This window comes from Tachyglossus aculeatus, chromosome 4 (genome assembly GCF_015852505.1).
Source record: "Tachyglossus aculeatus isolate mTacAcu1 chromosome 4, mTacAcu1.pri, whole genome shotgun sequence".
In the NCBI taxonomy this organism is placed as follows: domain Eukaryota; kingdom Metazoa; phylum Chordata; class Mammalia; order Monotremata; family Tachyglossidae; genus Tachyglossus; species Tachyglossus aculeatus.
In genome coordinates, this window is record NC_052069.1 from 105,364,105 (window position 1) to 105,389,958 (window position 25,854).

Consider the following 25,854-nt stretch of genomic DNA (forward strand, 5'->3'; position numbering starts at 1 on the left):
TTTGGAGTCAGAGGTCATGGGTTCAAATCCCAGCTCCGCCACTTGTCAGCTGTGTGACTTTGGGCAAGTCACTTAACTTCTCTGGGCCTCAGTTATCTCATCTGTAAAATGGGGATTAAGACTGTGAGCCCCCCGTGGGACAACCTGATCACCTTGTAAACTCCCAGTGCTTAGAACAGTGCTTTGCACATAGTAAGCGCTTAAATACCAACATTATATGAAGCAGCGTGGCTCAATGGGAAGAGTGCGGGCTTGGGAGTCAGAGGTCATGGGTTCGAATTCCGCCTCCCCCACATGTCTGCTGTGTGACCTTGGGCAAGTCACTTCATTTCTCTGGGCCTCAGTTCCCTCATCTGTAAAATGGGGATTAAGACAGTGAGCCCACATGGGACAACCTCATCTCCTTGTATTCCCCCCAGCGCTTAGAACAGTGCTTTGCACATAGCACTTAGCAACTACCAACATTATTATTGTTATTATTATTCTAGACTGTTAGCCCACTGTTGGGTAGGGGCTGTCTCTATATGTTGCCAACTTGTACTTCCCAAGCGCTTAGTCCAGTGCTCTGCACACAGTAAGCACTCAATAAATACGATTGAATGAATAGTCAGCGCTTAACAAATACCAACATTATTATTATTATTATTATTATTATTATTATTATAGACTGAGCCCACTGTTGGGTAGGGACCGTCTCTATATGTTGCCAACGTGTACTTCCCAAGCCCTTAGTCCAGTGCTCTGCACACAGTAAGTGCTCAATAAATACGATTGAATGGTCAGCGCTTAACAAATACCAACATTATTATTATTAATATTATTGTTATAGACTGTGAGCCCACTGTTGGATTATCATTATTATTAGTCTAGACTGTGAGCCCATTGTTGGGTAGGGACTGTCTCTATATGTTGCCAACTTGTACTTCCCAAGCGCTTAGTCCAGTGCTCTGCACACAGTAAGTGCTCAAATACAATTGAATGAAGTCAGCGCTTAACAAATACCATTATTATTATTATTATTATTATTATTATTATTATCATAGACTGTGAGCCCACTGTTGGGTAGGGACCATCTCTATATGTTGCCAACTTGTACTTCCCAATGTTGCCAACTTGTACTTCCCAAGCGCTTAGTCCAGTGCTCTGCACACAGTAAGCGCTCAATAAATACGATTGAATGAAGTCAGCGCTTAACAAATACCAACTTTCTTCTTCTTCTTCTTCTTCTTCTTCTTCTTCTTCTTCTTCTTCTTCTTCTTCTTCTTCTTCTTCTTCTTCTTTCTTCTTCTTCTTCTTCTTCTTCTTCTTCTTCTTCTTCTTCTTCTTCTTCTTCTTCTTCTTCTTCTTCTTCTTCTTCTTCTTCTTCTTCTTCTTCTTCTTCTTCTTCTTCTTCTTCTTCTTCTTCTTCTTCTTCTTCTTCTTCTTCTTCTTCTTCTTCTTCTTCTTCTTTTCTCTTCTTCTTCTTTTCTTCTTCTTCTTTTCTTCTTATTATTATTATAGACTGTGAGCCCACTGTTGGGTAGGGACCGTCTCTACATGTTGCCAACTTGTACTTCCCAATGTTGCCAACTTGTACTTCCCAAGCCCTTAGTCCAGTGCTCTGCACACAGTAAGCGCTCAATAAATACGATTGAATGAATAGTCAGCGCTTAATACCAACATTATTATTATTATTATTATTATCATTATTATTGCTATAGACTGTGAGCCCACTGTTGGGTAGGGACCGTCCCTGTATGTTGCCAACTTGTACTTCCCAAGCGCTTAGTCCAGCGCTCTGCACACAATAAGCGCTCAATAAATACGACTGAATGAATGAATGAATGAATGAATGAATGAATGAATGAATTATTATTATTCCTCTCCCCGCCGGTCCCCTCGGGCGGGGAGAAAGAGCAGCTCCCGGGGAGGTGGGCGGGGCTTCGCCGCCGTGCCGAGCGCCCATTGGTGGGCGCGGAGGTGGGGCGTGGCCGGTGGGCGTGGCCCCGCGACCGTGCAGGGCGCCCATTGGCGGGTGCGGGTGTGGGGCGTGGCCGGTGGGCGTGGCTCCGCGGCCGTGCCGGGCGCCTATTGGTGGGCTCGGAGAAGGGGCGTGTCCTGGGCGGGGCGGTTGGGGTGCGGTCCTCGGGTCCGGCCGGGGCAGGAGAGCGGAGCGGTCCAGAAGGGGAGAGGGACGGGGACCCGGAGGAGCCGTCCCCATGGCCGACTCGAAGACCCGACGGGTCCCGGACACCTTCACCGGTAAGCCCGGGACCCTGCCAAACCTGCCAAGCGCTCGAGAAATACGATTGAATAGTCAGCGCTTAAATACCAACATTATTAGTATTATTATTATTCTAGACTGTGAGCCCACTGTTGGGTAGAGACCGTCTCTATATGTTGCCAACTTCATCATCATCATCAATCGTATTTATTGAGCGCTTACTGTGTGCGGAGCACTGGACTAAGCGCTTGGGAAGTACAAGTATATATGTTTGTACATATTTATTACTCTATTGTTTATTTATTATTATTATTTAGGGGTAGAGACCGTCTCTATATGTTGCCAACTTCATCATCATCAATCGTATTTATTGAGCGCTTACTGTGTGCGGAGCACTGGACTAAGCGCTTGGGAAGTACAAGTATATATGTTTGTACATATTTATTACTCTATTTATTTAGTATTATTAGTTATGGGTAGAGACCGTCTCTATATGTTGCCAACTTCATCATCATCAATCGTATTTATTGAGCGCTTACTGTGTGCGGAGCACTGGACTAAGCGCTTGGGAAGTACAACTATATATGTTTGTACATATTTATTACTCTATTGTTTATTTATTATTATTATTTATGGGTAGAGACCGTCTCTATATGTTGCCAACTTCATCATCATCATCAATCGTATTTATTGAGCGCTTACTGTGTGCGGAGCACTGGACTAAGCGCTTGGGAAGTACAAGTATATATGTTTGTACATATTTATTACTCTATTTATTGTTTATTTATTATTATTTATGGGTAGAGACCGTCTCTATATGTTGCCAACTTCATCATCATCAATCGTACTTATTGAGCGCTTACTGTGTGCGGAGCACTGGACTAAGCGCTTGGGAAGTACAAGTATATATGTTTGTACATATTTATTACTCTATTGTTTATTTATTATTATTATTTATGGGTCAAGACCGTCTCTATATGTTGCCAACTTCATCATCATCAATCGTATTTATTGAGCGCTTACTGTGTGCGGAGCACTGGACTAAGCGCTTGGGAAGTACAAGTATATATGTACATATGTTTGTACCTATTTATTACTCTATTTATTTATTGTTTATTATTATTATTTATGGGTAGAGACCGTCTCTATATGTTGCCAACTTCATCATCATCAATCGTATTGAGCACTTACTGTGTGCAGAGCACTGGACTAAGCGCTTGGGAAGTACAAGTATATATGTATATATGTTTGTACTCTATTGTTTATTCATTATTATTTATTATTTATTTATTTTACCTGTACATATCTATTCTATTTATTTTATTTCGTTAGTTCTCTGGCTCCCCCTTTTAGACTGTGAGCCCACTGTTGGGTAGGGACTGTCTCTAGATGTTGCCAACTTGGACTTCCCAAGCGCTTAGGCCAGTGCTCCGCACACAGTAAGCGCTCAATAAATACGACTGAATGAATAGTCAGCACTTAACAAATACCACTATTTTATTATTATTATTATCATTATTATTATTATTATTATTATTATTATTATTATTCTAGACTGTGAGCCCACTGTTGGGTAGGGACTGTCTCTAGATGTTGCCAACTTGGACTTCCCAAGCGCTTAGTCCAGTGCTCCGCACACAGTAAGTGCTCAATAAATACGACTGATGATGATGAAGTTGGCAACATATAGAGACGGTCTCTACCCAACAGTGGGCTCAGTCTAGAATAATGATAATAATAATGATAATAATAATAATAATAATAATAATAATGTTGGTATTTAAGCGCTGACTATTCAATTGTATTTATCGAGCGCTTACTGTGTGCAGAGCACTGGACTAAGCGCTTGGGAAAGACAAGTTGGCAACGTATAGAGACGGTCCCTACCCAACAGTGGGCTCACAGTCTAGAATAATAATAATAATAGTAATGATGATGGTGTTTGTTAAGCGCTGACTATTCATTCAATCGTATTTATTGAGCGCTTACTGTGTGCAGAGCACTGGACTAAGCGCTTGGGAAGTACAAGTTGGCAACATCTAGAGACAGTCCCTACCCAACAGTGGGCTCACAGTCTAGAATAATAATAATAATAATAATAATAATAATAATAATGTTGGTATTTGTTAAGCGCTGACTATTCATTCAATCGTATTTATCGAGCGCTTACTGTGTGCAGAGCACTGGACTAAGCGCTTGGGAAGTACAAGTTGGCAACATATAGAGACGGTCCCTACCCAACTCACAGTCTAGAATAATAATAATAATAATAATAATAATAATGATGTTGGTATTTGTTAAGCGCTGACTTCAGTCGTATTGAGCGCTTACTGTGTGCAGAGCACTGGACTAAGCGCTTGGGAAGTACAAGTTGGCAACATTTAGAGACGGTACCTACCCAACAGTGGGCTCACAGTCTAGAATAATAATAATGATAATGATGATGTTGGTATTTGTTAAGCGCTGACTATTCATTCAAACGTATTTATTGAGCGCTTACTGTGTGCAGAGCACTGGACTAAGCGCTTGGGAAGTCCAAGTTGGCAACATATAGAGACGGTCCCTACCCAACAGTGGGCTCACAGTCTAGTCCCACTGTTGGGCCGGGACCGTCTCTCCCCCTCCTCCCCCTCTCCATCCCCCCCCCGCCTTACCTCCTTCCCTTCCCCACAGCACCTGTATAATAATGATGGCATTTATCAAGCAATTACTGTGTGCAAAGCACTGTTCTAAGCGCTGGGGAGTTGATCACCTTGTAATCAATCAATCAATCAATCGTATTTATTGAGCGCTTACTGTGTGCAGAGCACTGTACTAAGCGCTTGGGAAGTACAAGTTGGCAACATAGAGAGACAGTCCCTACCCAACAGTGAGCTCACAGTCTAAAAGGGGGAGACAGAGAACAAAACCAAACATACTAACAGAAATAAAATAAATAGAATAGATGTGTACAAGTAAAATAAGTAAATAGAGTAATAAATATGTACAAACAGTGGGCTCACAGTCTAAAAGGGGGAGACAGGGAACAAAACCAAACATACTAACAGAAATAAAATAAATAGAATAGGTGTGTACAAGTAAAATAAATAAATAGAGTAATAAATATGTACAAACATATATATAGGTGCTGTGGGGAAGGGAAGGAGGTAGGATGGGGGGGATGGAGAGGGGGACGAGCGTGCTGCCCAGCGCTTAGAACAGTGCTTTGCCCATAGTAAGTGCTTAATAAATGCCATTATCATTATCAGGTTGTCCCACGGGGGGCTCACAGTCTTCATCCCCATTTTACAGATGAGGGAACTGAGGCCCAGAGAAGTGAAGTGCCTTGCCCAAAGTCCCACAGCTGACAATTGGCGGAGTCGGGATTCGAACCCATGACCTCTGACTCCAAAGCCCATGCTCTTTCCACTGAGCCACGCTATATGTTTTTACGTATTTATTACTGTATTTATTTTCCTTGTACATATTCTATTTATTTTATTTTGTTACTATGTTTTGTTTTGTTCTGTGTCTCCCCCTTCTAGACTGTGAGCCCGCTGTTGGGCCGGGACCGTCTCTCCCCCCTCCTCCCCCTCTCCATCCCCTCCGCCTTACCTCCTTCCCTTCCCCACAGCACCTGTATATATGTATAGATGTTTTTACGTATTTATTACTCTATTTATTTTACTTGTACATATTATATTTATTTTATTTTGTTAATATGTTTTGTTCTGTTGTCTGTCTCCCACTTCTAGACTGTGAGCACGCTGTTGGGTAGGGACCGTCTCTCCCCCTCTTCCCCCTCTCCATCCTCCCTGCCTTACCTCCTTCCCTTCCCCACAGCACCTGTATATATGTTTTTTACGTATTTATTACTCTATTTATTTTACTTTACATATTCTCTTTATGTTATTTTGTTAATATGTTTGGTTTTGTTCTCTGTCTCCCCCTTCTAGACTGTGAGCCCACTGGTGGGTAGGGACCGTCTCTCTATGTTGCCGACTTGTCCTTCCCAAGCGCTTAGTCCAGTGCTCCGCACACAGTTAGCGCTCAATCAATACGATTGAATGAATGAATGAATGAATATTGCCAACTTGTCCTTCCCAAGCGCTTAGTCCAGTGCTCCGCACACAGTAAGCTCTCAATCAATACGACTGAATGAATGAATGAAATGGGAGCTCTCCGGACCATTCCTGTTTCCCGGAGACGGTGGAAAGAGCCCGGGCTTGGGAGTCAGGGGTCGTGGGTTCTAATCCCGCCTCCGCCACTTGTCGGCTGTGCGACTTGGGGCAAGTCACTTCACATCTCTGGGCCTCAGTGACCTCTTCTGGAAAATGGGGATGAAGACTGGAGCCCCACGGGGGACAACCCGATCACCTTGTATCCACCCCAGTACTTAGAACTGTGCTTGGCACATAGTAACTGCTTAACAAATTATATTATTATTATTCTTATCATTATTATTATTATTCTCTGGGCCTCAGTTACCTCCCCTGCAAAATGGGGAATAAGACTGTGAGCCCCATGTGGGACAACCTGATTACCTTGTATCCCCCCAGCGCTTAGAACAGTGCTTAGCACGTAGTAAGCGCTTAACAAATGCCTTCATTATTATTATTATTATTATTATTATTATTATCTGGACCTCAGTTACCTCCCCTGTAAAATGGGGATTAAGACTGTGAGCCCCATGTAGGACAACCTGATTACCTTGTATCCCCCAGTGCTTAGAACAGTGCTTGGCACGTAGTAAGCACTTAACAAATTATTATTCTGGGCCTCAGTTACCTACCCTGTAAAATGGGGATTAGGACTGTGAGCCCCATGTGGGACAATCTGATTACCTTGTATCCCCCCAGCACTTAGAACAGTGCTTGGCACGTAGTAAGCACTTAACAAATGCCATCATTATTGTTATTATTATTATTATTATTCTCTGGGCCTCAGTTACCTTCCCTGTAAAATGGGGATTAAGACTGTGAGCCCCATGTGGGACAACCTGATGACCTTGTATCCACCCCAGCGCTTAGAACAGTGCTTGGCACGTAGTAAGCGCCTAACAAATGCCATTATTATTATTATTATTATTATTGTTATTATTCTCTGGGCCCCAGTTACCTCCCCTGTAAAATGGGGATTAAGACTGTGAGCCCCATGTGGGACAACCTGATTACCTTGTAACCCCCCCCCCCAGCGCTTAGAACAGTGCTTGGCACAAAGTGAGCGTTTAACAAATACCATCGTCATCATCATCCTGGAGCCCACATCGTTTTTGAAAAAGGCAACAGGTTTCCATCACCATCGTCAATGCCGAAGCCCAGGACGTCACAAATAGCCACGACCCCGCGCTGTCATTCGGCTTCAACATTCAATTTGCCCATTCAATCCTATTTATTGAGTGCTTACTGTGTGTAGAGCACTGCACTAAGCGCTTGGAAAGTACAGTTCGGCAGCAGAGACAATCCCTACCCAACAACGGGCTCACAGTCTAGAAGGGGGGAGAAAGACAACAAAACAAAACAATTAGGAGCCAATACTATCAAAATAGATAAATAGAATTAGAGATATATACACATCATTAATAAAATAAATAGAATAATAAATATGTCGGTTCTTCCTCCACATTTCCCCGATCCACCGCTTTCCTCTCCATTCAAACGGCCTCCACCCTGGTCCAGGCTCTGACACCCCCCGAATTATTATTATTAATTATTATGGTATTTGTTAAGCGCTTATTCTGCCAGGCACTGTACTAAGTGCTGGGGTAGGTACAAACAAATCGGGCTGGACACAGTCCCTGTCCCACATGGGTCTCACAGCCGCAGTCCCCATTTTACAGGTGAGGTAACTGAGGCACAGAGAAGCAAAGTGACTTGCCCAAGGGCACGTAGCAGACAAGTGGCGGAGTTAGGATTAGAACCCGTGACCTTCTGTGATTCCAAGGCCCGTGATCTATCCACTACACCATGCTGCTGCACCTGGCTTTAAGGTGCCTCTTCAGCTCTCTCGTTATCCATTCTCTTTTCCGACCGTACCCTGGCTTGTCGTTTTTATTCCTGCCAAAATGATCCCTCTTGCCTCTTCCTCCATTCTCCCAATCCTGACCCCATCTTCTGCACTGTGAGCCCGTTGTTGGGTAGGGACCGTCTCTGTATGTTGCCAGCTTGTACTTCCCAAGCGCTTAGTACAGTGCTGTGCACACAGTAAGTGCTCAATAAATACAATTGAATGAATGTCCATGCCTTTCTTCTTGTCTGGAACTCCCTTCCCTGTCAAAACTGTCCCCTGTCTTCTAGACTGTAAGCCCGTTTTGGGAAGGGATTGTGTCTCTTTATTGCTGTATTGTACTTCCCAAGCGCTTACTACAGTGCTCTGCACATAGTAAGCACTGAATAAATATGATTGAATGAATGAATGATTGAAAAACTGACAGACTACGGCTCTTTCCATGTTCGAAGCACTCCTGAAATCCAGGAAGCTTTCTCTCTTCTTATTTTTTCTTCTCCCCAGGGCATAGCCTCCAGATGATCACTTCAGCACTTATGTACCTACAGCCACCTATAGCACTTTTGTACATTTTATGTATTTGATGTAACATTTAATGAATTCTACTATTTAAGCATGTATTATAATGTGTCAATGGTTATTCTCCATCCTCCCTGTCAATTCCTTGGGAAGCAGGGTATTTCAGCAAATTATTTTGTGTCTGCAGTTAGATTGCAAGCTTCTTGAGAGGAGGGTTTTGGACTGTTTACTCTTTCAAGTGTTTTGTCTATGCTGTTGTCATTTCCGACCCATAGCGACACCATGGACACATCTGTCCCAGAACGCCCTACTCTCCATTTGCAGTCGTTCTAGTAGTGTATCCATAGAGTTTTCTTGGTAAAAAAAAAAAATATGGAAGTGGTTTACCATTGCCTCCTTCCAGGCAATAAACTTGAGTCTCTGCCCTCGACTCTATCCCATGCTGCTGCTGCCCAGCACAGGTGAGTTTTGACTTGTAGCAGATTGCCTTCCACTCACTAGGCACCGGCCAAGGTAGGAATGGAATGTGTATGCCTCTGCTTCACTTTCCCTCCCAAAGCCAAGACCAGTAGAGTACTGGAAACTCTCCGGATGTGACCCTGAAAGGGGACTTTCAATCAATCAATCAATCAATCGTATTTATTGAGCGCTTACTATGTGCAGTACTTAGTACTTTCAAGTACTTAGTATAGTGGTAATGGTATTTCTTAAGTTATCTACCCCTACTGTTCTAAGTCCAGGGGTAGATGGAAGTCTATCTAGTTGGACACAGTCCCAGTCCCACATGGAACTCACAAAGTAAGAGGGAGAACATGTAGTGAATCCCCCATTTTACAGAGAGGAAACTGAGGCACAGGGAAGTTGTGACTTGCAGAGGCAGAATTAGAACACAGATCCTCTGACCCTCCAGCCTGTGTTCCTTCCACTAGCCCACACTGCTTCTCTCTATTGCTTGGTTCCTTGAGGTACCCTTCTCCCTTTGTAGCCAGAGAATACAAGTACCAGTGACCTCAAGAAAAAATGTTCCAGGTCTGTGATCCCTGTGAAGGCCTCCCCTGCCTTCTAATGGGTCATTTGTCTTCATTTGGTTTCCCTGAACTTTCTAGAGACCTTTTACCCCATCTAGCAGAGGGTTCACCATCAAGATACGTTTCCTATCATCCTCCTCCACAGAAAGCCACACTTCCTCATTTCCCTGCCCACACCCCCATCTCTGCTGGCCCCGTATGATTTGCCTGCCCTGTGGAACCGCCTAAAATGGGGAGTCTTCCAAGGTAGCTGCTGGTTCTGTTGCAGATTGAGATAGATGATGGAAAGCGGTATTTAGAAGAGGCTACTTTGGCAGGTGATGAGGAGGCCCCCCCTAGATATGCTGTGGTCAGAAATAGCTAAGCCGTGGACACCCCAGAGCTTTGGGGGAAGCATTGTATTTTAAGTTTTATGAAGCAGCATTGCATAGGGGATACAGCATGAGTCTGGGAGTTAGAATGTCATGGGTTCTAATCCCAGCTCCACCACTTGTCTGCTGTGTGACCTTGAGCAAATCATTTCACTTCACTGTGCCTCAGTTACCTCATCTGTAAAATGCAGTTTGATACTGTGAGCCCCATGTGGGACAAAAGACTATGTCCAACCCAATTTGCTTCTATTTATCCCAGCACTTAGTACAGTGCCTGGCACATTGTAAGCATGTAACAAATATTATTATTATTATGAAGTTGATCGTTTTGGGTTTTAATTTTGGAGAGCTTATGAAGAGTAAATATTTTCTTTGATCCAGGGTCACTTCAGAAGGAGTAGATGGCAAGAAGCCAGCTCCACCACTTCTCGACTCCTTTTCATTACATCTGTCAATTGAATTTATTGAACACCTACTTTGTACAGAGCACTATATGAAGTGCTAGGGAGGGTTCAGTAGAATTAATAGACATGATTCTGCCCTTAAAGAGTTTTCAATCAAACTGGAAGACAGGCACTGAAGTAAATTCCAGATAAGCAGAAGTAGTAGTTAAAGACATGTATGTAAGTGGTAGGCTGAGGGAGGAAAGTAAGCACCCAAATACTTAGGTGGCACAGAAGTGCTGCAGTAGCAGTTCGGGTATACAAGGTGGGAAGATTAGAAATCAACTGTGAAAGGTCACCTGGTTGTATGATTTAAGAAGGAATTTGAAAATGGGGAAAGCAATGGTCTCTCAGATGTGAAGGGGGTGGGAGATTCAGGGAGGAAAGGAAGGCTCGAGCAAGAGTTTGGCAGTGGGATAGATGAGAATGAGACACAGTGAGTAGGTTAGCTTCAAAGGAACAAAGAGTGCAAATTGGGGTGTAATGGGAAAAAGGAGTGGATCATTAAGCGTGAGAGAGCTGTTTTGAATGCCTTCATGCCGGTGGTGGTGGTCAGAGGTTTCTGTTTGATGTGGACAGGAACCGGCAACTATTAGAGGTTTGTACATAGTCACAGACTGTCCAGGCCAGGGTGAGGTTTTACCACTTTCTCATTCACCCATCTTCAAATTTCCATTTCTCCAATCTATTACTATCATATTTGTCCTGGAACTAGCCATGTAGAACTTAACAAATCATTGACAGTGAGCAATGACAGTGACTGTTGCTGGTTTGGTTCTTGTTAATGGTCCCACTCAGCAGAGGTTGAAGCAGGAAATTTGATCTATAATCCTGTGCTTTTTGCATACACATTCTAAGATTACAACTCTTTGAAACCTAAAAGCAAGTGGCAAGAAGCGAGTTGTTGAGACTTTGGTTTCACAGCCAGCCTATGGTCAACATTTTCAACCTAACAAAATTTAAGGCAGAGAGGAGTCTGGTTTTCATTAGGATCTTGAGGTCAGGGAATGTTGGCTGTTTTTGTGGGACGGTGGAGGAAAATCATAATTATGTCCTCACTAAGTGTGTGATCTGCCCCAGACTGCACTGTCTTAGTTGGGTCACACCTAGTCAGGGACCTGTAACTATGGTGAAGCTGAGTTCCACCTGCGGTGTTATCTGCTGACAGTCCACTCATTCTGTCCACCCTGGCATCATCTTTATAATGAAATAATGTAGTGGCTTGCAAAGACATACCGTTTAGCAATGAGCTTAATTATAATCTAAAACCATGTCAACAAAATGAATCCCTAAGGGGATATGTAGAACTGAGAATAAGGAGAAACATGGGACTGATTTGTTTATTGCACTAACTCAGGGTTGTTCCTAGCTGATCATATTGTTGGAGTCCGCATAACTTCTTCAATAATTAATCTTAGTAAACATGCCTGATTGTTAGCATCTAGACCTCCTTTAACAGTATCATGTCAGTGGCTACATATGCTCCTGGGGTTACTTATAAATTTGATAAGATATGGAAATGCACAGTTTATCAACCAGCTAGAAAAAGAAATTAAAATGATGTTGCTATGGGGCACCACCTGAAGCAGTTCAGCCTTTTAGTTTGTTAGAAATAATTGATCACAAAAGAGGGTTGGGGTAAGCAATAAGGACTGTTTTCCGGGTCTTAAGACTTGGTACGCTAGCCATTTCTACCTGTTTAGTCACAGACTAAAGCAGAAGATTCAGAGAAGGTGGGTGAAGAGAATCACATAATACTTATCAGAAGTCTATCGCCTTAAATCCACGCTGGTTAAGAGGGTTGATCACCTGCATGTTCCAGCAAGCCAATTACTGACTGTTCTTCATTTCAGATCATAGAAAAAGTTCTCAAAACTGATCAAATGTTACGATTCTATTTTGTAAGCCTCAAAATCAAGTGGGTAAGATTAAAATGGGATCCTCTTCATAAATTGTTATGAAGGAAAATAAAGCATATTTTCTTAATAACTTTATGTCAAACACAAAAGTCACACAGTAGACATGTGGAGGACCCGGGATTAGATAGACCCTATCACCTTCTTTCTCCCAGGCCCATTCTCTATCCACTATGCCATGCCACTTTGCCTATCCCAAGGAGGGCTGTTCAAGAGATTTTGGGACCCTCATGGCTGTGAACTAGGTCCTAGCTCTCTAGTTGCTGAAAAATCTTAGCAGATGTTTTAGGAAGTAGGACCCCTGGATTCCTTTCACAGTTCAGGGTAACCTTAGAGTAGTTACCTTCCCCATGCCACAGTTTCCCATGAGTAGGATAGGTAGGAACAATGCTTCCTCTCAAAACTACCGTGAATTAGGCTTAGTGAAGTTTTATCGACCTTTATGAAGACTTCCAGACAAAATGCTCCAAATAAGCCTAAAGAAGGAACTTTTAGCTGCTCTGCATGTTTGGAAATGGTCCATTTGGGCTTAATGAGCACATTAGCCATTGTAAGTTTTTTCAAGCATCTTTTAATCTGCCCCGACCCTGAGAATATAATACGGTCAGCTCCAGCAGTAGCATTCTTAAACTCTCTAATCATCTGGATAAAATTTCTGTAATGGGTAAACACCAATGAAAAAATATTTGGGATCATTTTTAAGGGTCTTCCTAGATTTATAGTGAGACCAATATTGTTCATTAGCTGTTCTTGGTAGGTGAAACAAATTGGCATATGAGCAAAGTACGTGTTGAATGGTACTCAACCGGCCATATTTCAGACTGCTACAAGGAAGGCAAAACTTTTTTTTTCCTGAATCTTAGAGTCTTATTTCATTCGTAAAAATAAAATGGCAAGGCACTGAATATTTGAGGCAGTGTGGTCTACTGAAAAGACTGTGAGTTAGGAGACAGAAGACTGTAATTCTCATCCCAGCTCTTCCACCTGCTGGGCAACCTTAGGCAGGTGGAACTCAGGCTTTCTGCCTGCGTTTTCTTATCTGTAGGGATGAAATGCCTGTCCTCTCTTGTTCTTAGATAGCAAGTCTCATCAGTGACAAGGACTGATTCTGATCTTATTATCTTATATCTATCCCAGAGCTTAGCACAGTGCTTGACAATAAGTAAATGCAGGATAAGTATCACTATTATTATCATTACCATACTAAAACTCATCTGTACTTTCCAGGATTTGGATTTTACATTTTTGTCTTGCTGGGGATATTTGGGTTGGAAAGCACAATCTCTTTATTTCATAGAATTGCATCTGTCTCTTTTAGTTTGTCCTCATCTTTCAGCAGGCTTTCATTTAAGCAAGTTCTCACCAGATCTAATATTAATATCTTGCTTTGAATAGGTGAAGGACGAAGTGAATGGGAGCCTGGAGAATTTGGTGCTAGAAACAAAGAACATAATTTTTTTATTATTTTTATGTTTAAAGTTTTCCTTATTCAGAAATTAACTACTTGCCAGGGCTAAGAATCTGAAAAGAATCTGTATTTTTTTAATGATTTTTTATTTTATATGTATATATTTACATTCATATATATGTATGTATGGAATGGACTCAGGAACCATACCTTTAGTTTGATGTCTTGATGTCTGGTGGACTCAGGAACCAGACCTTTAGTTTGATGTCTTGATGTCCCAAAATATATAATAATAATATTTGTTAAGGGTTTACTATGTGCCAAGCACTGTATTAGGTACTGGGATAGATACAATACAATCTAATAAGGCACAGTCCCCAGCATGGTTGCTCACAGTCTATTGGGGAGAGAGATCTGTAAAATCCCCATTTTACAGATGATGAAACTGTGGCTTAGAAAAGTTAAATAATTGGCCCCAGGTCATTCAGCTGGGAAGTGGCAAACCTGAACTCATTAGAACACGGGACTCATGACTCACTGCCACGTGCGCTATCCATTAGGCAACAAAATTCCTCACTCAGTTAAGTTTCCTGTTGTGACCAGTTGGTTCATGTCTCTGTCAAACCCTCCCCATACTATTCACCCCAAAGAACTGCTGTTTATTATGAATTATGAGATTAATACTAACATCAGAGTCCCAGGCCATAGTAGATTAGGGGCAAAACATTTCCTTGATTAGTCTACTCTATCTCCCATATGTGATGATGCATGTGACTATGAATCAAACTGTTAGCTATTATATAACTACAAAGGTTTGTACTTTCCCCTGGGAGGAGTGGATAGATTGTCATGGATATACCGGGCACTTAGCTTCTGGTCTTGTCGGAGTGGGGCAAAGCAAGCATCAAATTGCCCCCCCAATCTTGGAGCCACACATGTTTTAACAGTAGCATTTCCAGCCTCATTTTCAAAGCAGAAATGGAGTATTTGTGACAGCAGTTTCTGTTGCCACTCGATCGGCAGCCATCCACTTTGTGGTTGTTCAGGCAGAGTGATTTTGTTCGAGGAGTGTGTGACCTCAAGTGAGTCTCATGTTTGCCTCAGGAGTCAGACTGATTGACAGTTGCCGGCTGTGGGTGCTGGGGGCTTGGCACTGCTCCCTTTATCCCACCCCCAGTAGAAGCAGCATGGACTAACGGAAAGAGCACGGGCCTGGAAATCAGATGACAAGGGTTCTAATCCTGACTCTGCCACATGTCCGCTGTGTGACCTTGGTCAAGTCACTTAACTTTTCTGTGCCTCAGTTCCCTCATCTGTAAAATAGGGATTAAGATTGTGAACCCTATGTGGGACAAGGACCGTGTCCAACCCGATTACCTTGTATCTATCCCAGCACTTAGAACAGTGTTTGGCATATAGTAAGTGCTTTAACAACTATTTCTGGATTCTGGGGAGTGTACTGATCCACTCTCCTCCCTAACCCCTACTTCAGGGCAGCTGCAGAGGGCATGGGCACAGAGGTGACCACTGAAAAGGCCCAAAACGTGGAAAGCAGCGTGGCCTAGTGGCTAGAGCCCGGGCTTGGGAGTCGGAAGGTCATGGGTTCTAATCCTGGCTCTGCCACTTGTCAGCTGTGTGACCTTGGGCAAGTCACTTAACTTCTCTTTGCCTCAGTTCCCCCATTTGTAAAATGGGGGTGAAGACTGTGAGCCCCACGTGGGACAACCTGATTACCTTGTATCTACCCCAGTGCTTAGAACAGTGCTTGGCACATAGTAAGTGCTTAAAAAATACCAACGTTATTATTATTATATTCTGGCATCATGGGAGCGGAGACTTCTATATATGCCTCCAGAACCATCCATTTCCCTCTCAACTCTATCCGTGTAGTTGGTTGGTGCAAGAATTTGATGCTGTTTAATAGTAAAGTGAACCTTTTCAGCTTTGCTTTCCCCACCAAACTCAAATCTGTTGCTCCCTTGTCCCTCCACTGCTCCTGTACCACCAACCCTCAGCTCTCCATCACCCCCACAGCTCCCTTCATCTGCTTCTACCCTAATACAGCTGGGGGAAATCCAGGTGCCAATCCAACTTCTGCACTTCAAATTCACTCTGACCTGCTATACTTAAACTCTGTCTTCAGCTCAGCAACTCTCCTAGCCCTCCCTCATCAGTTATAGAAAAAAATCCCACCTCCAGGAAGCTTTCCCTGATTAAATCCCCAAACCTTCGTTCCATTAGTATGTGTCTTTTATTCGTACCCTTTAAATCAGTGTACATATATGCCTTTACATGTGTATTCGATTATTCATTTAGCTATTCAACCTGACCGCTGTAATACTACCCATTATATCCGTGTTTGTCTTCCTGCTTCTTCTAGTTGTAAATAATTTTGTCTGTCTGCCTCCCTTAACAGATTGTAAGCGCCTTGCCAAACAGGGATTATGAGTCCTGTTTCTGAGACATTATTCAAGGGCTTATAATAATTGTGGTATTTAACACTTACTATGAGCTAGGCACTGTACTAAGCTCTGGGGTAGATACAAGCAAATCGGGTTGGACATAGCCCACATGGGGCTCACAGTCTTAACCCCCATTTTACAGATAAGGTAACTGAGGTACAGAGAAGTGAAGTGACTTGTACAAAGTCACACAGCAGACAAGTGGCAGAGTCAGAATTAGAACCCAGGTCCTTCTGGCTCCCAGGCCTGTGCTCTATCCATTAAACCATGGCTTACTACAGGATTTTACACTCAGTAGGCATCCATTGACTGAAAGGTTTGTTTTGCCCTGTGAAAACTCAGCAACTGTATTGTGCTTTCAGGAACTGTGAAACCATATGGTTCCATACTTTCCCAGTGAGGAAACTGGACAGAATGTAATTAAAGACCTGTTCTTTCATCTGTGAGAGTTATAACCCAGTGGATAGTCAGTCGTATTAATTAATGATAGTGGTAATGACAGGGATTTACAATACCCTGGACTCATCAATTATTCAAATGGTTCCCATAAAAAAGTGAACATTTCATCCCTGGTTTGGTTACTAGTAGTATCGAGTTCAAAAGTCCCTGAATAGAAATCATCGACTCTTGATCATTTCTCTTTTCTTCCTTCCCCAATTCATTTGACAAATAGCTCTTTTTCTCCTGGTGCCAGAATTGTAAATAATCCTTTACATGGTGACAGGGAGCTAATTAAGATCATTTAGTTTCCAGTGGAGACAGCTGTGTTGTATGTTCCCCGGGCACACAGGACAGTGTTCTGCACTTAGTTGTCACTCAATAAAAGTTGTTGATGATGATGATTAGGATTACAGTGAGACACACTGCATTCTTAGGTTCTCAGGAGGTGGATAAGGGAGGGACAAGGCTTCAGATCTTTATTCAATAGTTCTGGTTTCCATCTTGACCTTCAAACACATTTTTCCATCTTTATGTTTATTTTTTTAACATCCCTCTGCCCTCAAGGGCTATGCTAACTGGTGTCTCGGGTTCAGTTATCAATCAATCAATCAGTGCTATTTAATGAGCACTTACTGTGTGCAGAGTGCTATACTAAACACTTTGAAGAGTTCAGTAGTGTGTCTCAGTGGAAAGAGCATGGGCTTGGGAGTCAGAGGTCGTGGGTTCTAATCCTGGCTCCACCACTTGCCAGCTGGGTGACTATGGGCAAGTCACTTAACTTCTCTGGGCCTCAGTTGCCTCATCTGTAAAATGGGGATGAAGACTGTGAGCCCCCCATGGGACAACCTGATTACCCTGTATCTCTCCCAGTGCTTAGAACAGTGCTTGGCACATAGTAAGCACTTAACAAATACCAACATTATTATTACAGTACAATAGAGCTGGTAGATATGATCCCTGCCCTGCAGGAGTTTACATCTAGTGCCCAGTGCCTGGTTCCCTTTCAGGAGGGGGATATGTGTGACCCACTGCTGACCCTGATAAAATGATCAGGTTCGGGTCAACTGCATCAGGTCAGGGGTGCTGGTGAGTGCTAATATCCCCCCAATATCACTGCCCCTGCTTTACAGAGGTGGCCACATGCTTGGCTGAGCCCTAACAGTGGAAGGTATTGCTCACGAGGTATTGCTCTAATGGGCCTCCTGTCCATGAGAACAGCACCCCTTTTCCCATTCCCCCAGCATCATTGCACTCCAAGACCATAATCCCTGATAAATTTGGATTTGGATTTTGTTCTTTCTCAGAAGAGGAATTGCAAGGTTAGTATCACAGAGCACTGAAGGTAAAATACAGAAAAGAGCAGTTTGGGGGTTTAGGTCAGTGTATTCTTATCGTGGAGGTCAACAAAATTAGTTTTGGGGGGAAACCCAGCCCTCAGCACCCAGCCTGGTGGAGTGAACGTTTATTGCCAGGGAGTTGTTTTCTTCAGATACTCGCTATCTCTTTTGGAGTTCCTGGGAATCTCACCTGCAAAAAGAGAATGCCAAAGTATGGTATTTTCCATCCAGGGTTGTTGTGCACTTAATCTTTAGGTATGTGCTTCTATCATATCACCAAACAGCTAGGTTTCCCAAGAAGACAGTTACTGCAGTTGCTTAACTAGTGTCCTGAAAAGTTACCTAACTCCTTCCCCTAAGCCTGCTTTTGAAAATAGAAGTTTTGAATAGGGAGCGAACAGTTCAAGGAAATGACTGTAATGTAATTTCAGTAGGGAAAGTTGGGTTTCCACTCTTACTTGCCATTTGATGATATGTTAGGGCCCATGTCAGACCCCAGCCAAAAAGGAGAAGGATGACTGGGCTTGGACCAGGCCAGAGCAAGAGGCCCAGAGTACCTCCCTTCTAATGTTGGTCCTCTTTGTACCCCCTGCAGACCCAGACAAGGAGAACTGTGACCGCTGGCAAAGAGTGTCTAGGATGCTATTGTGCAGTTGTTCTGAACAAAACCTCTCACCAGTTTTATTTTTTTGAGAATCTACTGTATGAAGTGCTTGAGAAAATACAATAGATAATCATTATAATTATTATTATCATCATCAATCGTGGTACATGTTAAGTGCTTAATATATGCCAAGCACTGTATTCAAAATACTCAAAGTAGGTACAGGATAATCAGATCGGATACACATTCCTATCCCACATAGAACTCACAGTCTAAATGGGAGGGAGAATCCCCAATTTTAACGATGAGGAAACTGAGGCCCAGAGAAGTGAAGTGACTTACCAAGGTCATACAACTAGTAAGTGACAGAGCCAGGATTAGAACCCGGGTCCCCTGCCTCCCAGGGCTGTGCACTTTCCACTAGGCCACACTGCTTCTCCATTAGGGTAAAAGGCATGACTCCTGCCATTAAGTCATTTGCACTCTAAATCTAGGTATGCCTGGTAATTTAAAAATGCATCAGAGCCCAGATGTACTCCCATGTGTACATTCCAGACATCATTTTCAGTGGTATTCGCTGGAGCAACGTAGTAAGAGAATACATTACAGTACAGAGTTCGTAGATATGTTCCCTGCCCATAGTGAACTTGCAGTCTAGAGAGGAAGACACCATCAACCAGTCAATAGTGTTTATTGAGCAGTTACTCTGTGCAAAGCAGTGTCCTAAGCGCTTGGAAGAGTATGATGATCCCTGCCCTTAAGGTGCTTACATCTATCTTGCATCATCCAGACAGGGCTGCCCAAACCCCAGATTGGGCCCAGCCCAGGAGCCTCATGATCTTGGTTGCTGAGAGCTGGACTCCAGGGTTTTGGTCCAGGCAGGGCTCCAGATTAGAAGATGTTGGAGTAACTGCCTCACCAGAGCTGTTGGAGCTTTGTCTCTGAAAAGCATAGGAACTGTAGGAACATGAGCCCAAATCCCGGGAGTAAGAGCCTCTGGCCAGGACTAATTGAGTCCAGCCTCATCTGAGGAATAGGGAGATGTAAAGGTAGTTGGCCCTGAGAGCTGCAGGGATTTATAGTTACAGCTTTATTTCTTTATTTCTTTATATCTGTCTCCCCCGCTAGACTGTAAGAGCCTTGTAGACAGTGAACCTGTCTACCAACTCTGTTGAATTATCCTCTCCCAAGTGCTTAGTGCAATGCTTTGCACCTAAGTGCTCAATAAATACCAGTGATTGATTGATTTGAAGTGCACGGGAACTTTTGTGCATGTGCTATTTTTTCTCCATGCATCTGCCGTACCTCAGCCCCTCCCAGAAGAATGGTGAGGGTGATGTTTGTGTGTGAATGGGCTACACATAGCTCTACCAAAACTGGCAATTTTTATGATCATTACTCTCTAGACATTTGATTTGTGAAATATGTGGAACTTCATCCATAACTTTCCCAGAATAACCAGTTAGTTGTTTTGTCTTGCTGCTGAACTGTTTGAATGTTCACAACAAAACACTGAATCTAAAATAGATCATGAATGGCCCTGGCTTTCAGGGTAGCCAGAATTCAACTGTTAAGTAACTGTATCCTCTTTGGGATTCCTCTTTGAGAGTCTGCAGTAAGAAGTACCTTTTGAGTACCTACTGTGTGCAGAGTACCATACTAAATGCTCAGGAGAGTATAATAGAAAAAAAAAAAAACACTCCCTATCCTCAAGAAGTTTACAGTCTAGTTGGGGAGGTAGTCATAAAATTATTTACTAATAAGAAGAAGTGCTCAAGTAATAAGGTAGGTAAAACTATTAAAAAAAAGTGCAAAGAGAAATTGTGAGCTCAAAAGTGTGGTGCAAGCAGGAAGAACAGGACCTAAGGGGAAAAAATGAACCATGAAAAGTCTGCATTTTAGCACTTTTAATTCAGGAGTGTCAGGTCTAAGGTACATTTATTTTTTTATTTTTTAATGGTATTTGTAAGCACTTACTATATACTATGCACTGTGCTAAATGCTAGGATAGATACAAGATGATCAGGTTGAACACAGTCCCTGGCCTACATGGGGCTCACAGTCTTAATCCCCATTTCACAGATGAAGTAGCTGAGGCACAGAGAAGTAAGTGACTTGCCCAAGGACATACAGCAGACTAATGGCAGAACTGAGATTAGAACCCAAGGCCTTGTGACTCTCAGGCCTGTGCTCTATCCACTAGGTCAGATTGCTTCTCGAATCATATCTGTAATTAGGATTGGGTTGGGTCGATGGTTTGTAAGGGCTTTGCAGAGAGGTGTGGAAATAATCTCATTTCCTTTCCGTTTAGTGAGTTGTACGAAAGGTAGGTGAAGGATTGTTCCCCCTGAAAGCACTTAAAAGTTCTTAAGAAGAAATACCAATCATCTTGGATTTTAGAGTCTGTCTCATCCAGGAAATTCCGACCCAGCTTCATGGTTGTCTGTTGTCAGAAAGAACCTCTCTGGGAAATAAGAGCATTTCCTATTGGGGAATATCAGATTTCACTTTCTGCGTTCCCAGTTTGGATACAGCTGTCTTGAAATGCTGCCACGGACACTAAACCATCATTAAAGCCAGGTCCTATTTTATGTCGTCGTCATAATCTAATATTAGGCTCCTTTAAAATATCATACTGGAAGACTCCTCTGGATATGTCCTGTCAATTAAAAAGCTAGCTCTCTTCCCCTGCTTGTCTTGAAATGAGTTGTTCAGGGTTACCTAGGGTCATCTCTGTTCCCATGAAAGACACGGCAGAGAATGGCTACATTTATTCATTCATTCAATCAATCGTATTTATTGAGCGCTTACTGTGTGCAGAGCATTGTACTAAGCGCTTGGGAAGTCCAAGTTGGCAACATATAGAGACGGTCCCTACCCAACAGCGGGCTCACAGTCTAGAAAGGGGAGACAGAGAACAAAACAAAACATATTAACAAAATAAAATCAATAGATACAAATAAAATAAATAGAGTAATAAATACGTACAAATATATTTACATATATACAGGTGCTGTGGGGAGGGAAATTTAGTGTCTGGGAACAGAAAATTCGAACACGATCACTAGACCATAAAGACCTTTAGGGCAGGGGTCATGTCTACTAACTCTATTGCACAACACTCTCCCAAGTGCTTAGTGCAGTGCTTTGCACACAGTTAAGTGCTCAGAAAATACCGCTGATTGATTGAACAGAACGATTTTATCAATGGTCTGTTTCTGGATCCTTGACTAGCACCATAACAGTTAATGGTGTCAATCACAGATTGGGTATTGTACAAAGCACTTCGGGGGACACTGTTCCCTGCCCTCAAAGAGTTTACAATCCATACCTTTGATGCTTGAATCAGAGAAATGAAAGAGAAGAAATGTGGAGCAAAATGTCTTGGTGTTTTTATTTGCTTGAGTGCTTGTTTTAATTCATAATAGATTCTCTATTTGCCCTTTTATCTCAGCAACCTCTCCCTCCAGCCTTTATTCTCTTCAGGCTTCCTCAGTACCACCATTCAAAACCCTTTGCCATGGGAAGAAATGGGCCATTGTATATTTTGGGGAGTTGGTCACGGGGCCTTTTGCGGTAAGAATATTTGACGTGGGATTTCCTCTTGTTTCTTTCTAGCTTAGAAGCTTTATAACCTCTGTCTTTGCTCAGTAATGACAATGATTGAGGCAAACAGGAAATGATAGTAATGTGGGTAAAGTGTCCCTGCTCTCCAACATTAAAAAAACTTTGACTTTCCTGTCTTGGACTCCAGCTATGAAAAATCCAGTTTAGTCAAGGAAATAATAGTTTCTTACATGACTCAATGTCTTTTAGTTCTTTGTTTTATCGCTACACTATAGACATTTCCTATACTTTAACAGGGAATGTCAGCAATTCTGGGGGTTTTTTGGGTTTTCTTTTTCGATAACATGAATGACATATTCTTTTGTTCTCGTTATAGAAAGCCCCAGTACTGGTTTGGGCCCATGTGGATGGATTTTAGTGGTGGTTTCATTTATCTTCACCGTTATTACGTTCCCCTTCTCAGTATGGATGTGCATAAAGGTAAATTATATCTCTTTTAGGTTTTAAAAGGGAAAGATTAGTTCTACAATAATATGCATTTTGGGTAAGGCAATGTTAAACTTGTCAACTTTTTTCTTGAAGTCAGAATTGCACTAAATTCCATCCCTTGTTTTCCATTTGTGCAAACTGAATCATTCTGTGAATTTAGAAGGGTTTAGTTTGCTCTCTTAAGGAAAAAAATCAATCAATCAGAAGCAGCGTGGCTAAGTGGAAAGAGCACGGGCTTTGGAGTCAGAGGTCATGGGTTCAAATCTTGGCTCCACAACTTGTCAGCTGTGTGACTTCGGGCAAGTCACTTAACTTCTCTGGGCCTCAGTTACCTCATCCGTAAAATGGGGATTAAGGCTGTGAGACCCACGTGGGACAACCTGATCACCTTGTAACCTCCCCAGTGCTTAGAACAGTGCTTTGCACACAGTAAGCACTTAACAAATGCCATCATTATTATTATTATTATTTATTGAGAGCTTACAGTGTGCAGAGCAATGTACAGAGTGCTTAGGCGAGTACAGTAGACAGACATGATCTCTGTCCTCAAGGAGCTTATATTTTTGGTGGGGAGACACATTTAAACAAATTACAGGTAGGGAAAACAACCGAGTACAAGGGTATGTATATAAGGTGCTGTGGAAGTCGGGGTAGGGAATTTTTAATGGTATTTGTTAATGTTTACTATATGTCAAGCATTGTTCAAAGCACTGGATTAGATACAAGTTATTCAGGTTGGACAGTCCCTGTTCCCCATGGAGCTCACAATCTAAATAGGAAGGAGAACAGATATTTCATCCACATTTTACAGTTGAGGAAACTGGCATAGAGAAGTTAAGTGACTTGCCCAATGTCACACAGCAGAGAAATGGTGAAGCCAGGATTGCAACCCAGGTCCTCTAACTCTAAGGTCTGTGCTCTTTCCACTAGAGTTTGCTGCTTCCCTGATTCAAAGGGGACATGAACCTTAAGTGCATAAGTGATGGAGAAGGGAGGGAGCATAGGTTGAGGGGATGAGAGTTTAATCAGGGAAGCTTCATGGAGGAGATATGATTTTAGGAGGGCTTTGAAGATGGAGAGTGGTGATCAGACAGATACAAAGGGAAAGGAAGTTCCAGACTGGAAGGAAGGGGTGAGCAAAGAGTCAGAGACAAAGGAGATGAGATTGAGACACAGTAAACTGGCGTTAGAGGAACAAAGTATGCGAGCTGGGTTGTAGTGGAGAAGTGAGGTTTAGAGGGAGAGAGCTGATTGAGTGTCTTAATAATAATAATAATAATAATGGCATTTATTAAGTGCTTACTATGTGCAAAGCACTAAGCGCTGAGCACTGTTCTAAGTGCTGAGCAGTGCCCAGCGGTAAGGAGTTTCCGCTTGATGCAGAGAGTTCCAGTTTCGAGGGGCTTTTTCTTATGGTACTTGTTAAGCGCTTAAGTGAAGCACATAGTGAGCACTTAACAAATGCCATAATAATAATACTTATTATTGTTATTATTATAATTGTTATGTGCTAAGCACTGCTGTAAGTGTTGGGATAGATACAAGATAGGTTAGACACAGTCCAAGTTCCATATGGGGTTCAAAGTCTTAATCCCCATTTTACAAATGAGGTCACTGAGGCACAGAGAAGTTAAGTGAATCGCCCAAGGTCACACAGCAGACAAATTACTGAGTTGAGATTAGAATCCAGGTCCTTCCGACTTCCACGCCCTTGCCCTATCCATTAGACCACACTGCTTCTACAGTCCCATCAAATTATTTTTCATTGATTGAAAATAAGATTCATTAAAAAGTTGTAAAGAAGGTACCTTTCCTTTGGTATATTTTGCCTAGGCCTTCTAGTCCCTGAAGAGGTGGTAACATTTGCAGGGAGAGCTGATAACTTTCCAGTTTTTTCAGCCAGTATATCAAGGCGGAGTTCCCCATTAAGCAGAATATGACCTACAGATCTTCAAACCTAGTGCCTTGAGAAACTTATTTTATACACTCATTCGGTGCAGATTGTGCTCGTAGGTACTTGGAAGGTTACAAAAGAAAACTCCACAAATCCTTCTCTGTGCTTTTCCTGTAACAGATAATATAATGTCTTATTGAGCAAGTTCCTTTCGATTTACATCATGTCTATTTAGAAAAAGGATGTAGGGCATTTTGCTTCTTTAGAGTAAGGTCTTTGCTAGTTAGTTGTGTTACTGTTCAAACTTCTTTTTATATAATGAGCATTTTCTATTGCAGATCATAAAAGAGTATGAGAGGGCCATTATCTTTCGACTGGGGCGCATCTTGCAAGGGGGAGCAAAAGGGCCAGGTCAGTATTGGAAAACCAAGATATCTTGCCTGTTCTCAACCCTGCCTTGTCTGCTCAGCTGAGGAAGGTGGCTTTCAGCCATAACATTAGCTGACCGTGGCACTAACTCTGTCTCTGTGATCGTCTCCTGTTCACTCCCTCCCCACACTCCCTCTCAATGTAACCCTGGCATCAAAGACACTGAGCTATTGCTATGAGCTTTCCCCAACTTATCTTCCCTCTAAGAGAGGCAGAGCATTCTCTTATAAGATTTTGGTTTTGCCAAGCCAACAGCAGTGGCCACAGATGACTTGAGAAGTGCCAATTTAGGGAGTCTTGCCCTTCTAAAAATACTCTCTTACTAGAGTCCCTGAGAATTCCCCACCTAATTGAGGGGCCACTCCTTAAAGAGAAAGGCTTCTGTCAATGGAACTCGAAATGCCAAGGCGAGCCCTGCCCCTGAAACACAAGTTGAGAAATGCTGCTGAACTGAATGAGAAGCTAAACTATTTTGGTATCGCTGTCACCCTCTGACTCCTTCCTTTTATGAACAGGTTTGTTCTTCATCCTGCCTTGCACTGACAGTTTCATCAAAGTAGACATGAGGACAATTTCATTTGATATTCCTCCACAGGAGGTAAGGTGGCCCTTTACTCTCTCCAGCTTGTCTGTATGGATTTCCTAAAGAAAATGTTGTTCAGTATGCTCTTTCTATCTTCGATCTTCTCTTTTTAAGCCAGTTTGGATTCGTTTGGCATCATTTTTAGACACAATTGGTCCCTGAGCAATGCAAACCG

General features: G+C 42.5%; 1 protein-coding gene and 1 non-coding gene across 2 annotated transcripts in view; one reads left to right on the forward strand and one right to left on the reverse strand.

Moving 5' to 3' along the window:
* The first annotated feature begins 2,143 nt into the window (after positions 1-2,143).
* The window catches only part of STOM (stomatin), a 34,736-nt gene continuing 11,025 nt past the window's right edge, over positions 2,144-25,854 (forward strand). The window contains exons 1-4 of the mRNA XM_038744999.1: positions 2,144-2,241; positions 22,661-22,764; positions 25,006-25,078; positions 25,612-25,694. Of these exons, the coding sequence (XP_038600927.1) occupies positions 2,199-2,241; positions 22,661-22,764; positions 25,006-25,078; positions 25,612-25,694 (303 nt within the window). The 5' untranslated portion in view covers positions 2,144-2,198. The remainder of the gene's footprint in view (positions 2,242-22,660; positions 22,765-25,005; positions 25,079-25,611; positions 25,695-25,854) is intronic.
* LOC119927430 lies at positions 9,179-9,316 on the reverse strand. The gene has a single exon (XR_005450433.1). It is a non-coding gene; the product is annotated as a small nucleolar RNA SNORA7 (small nucleolar RNA).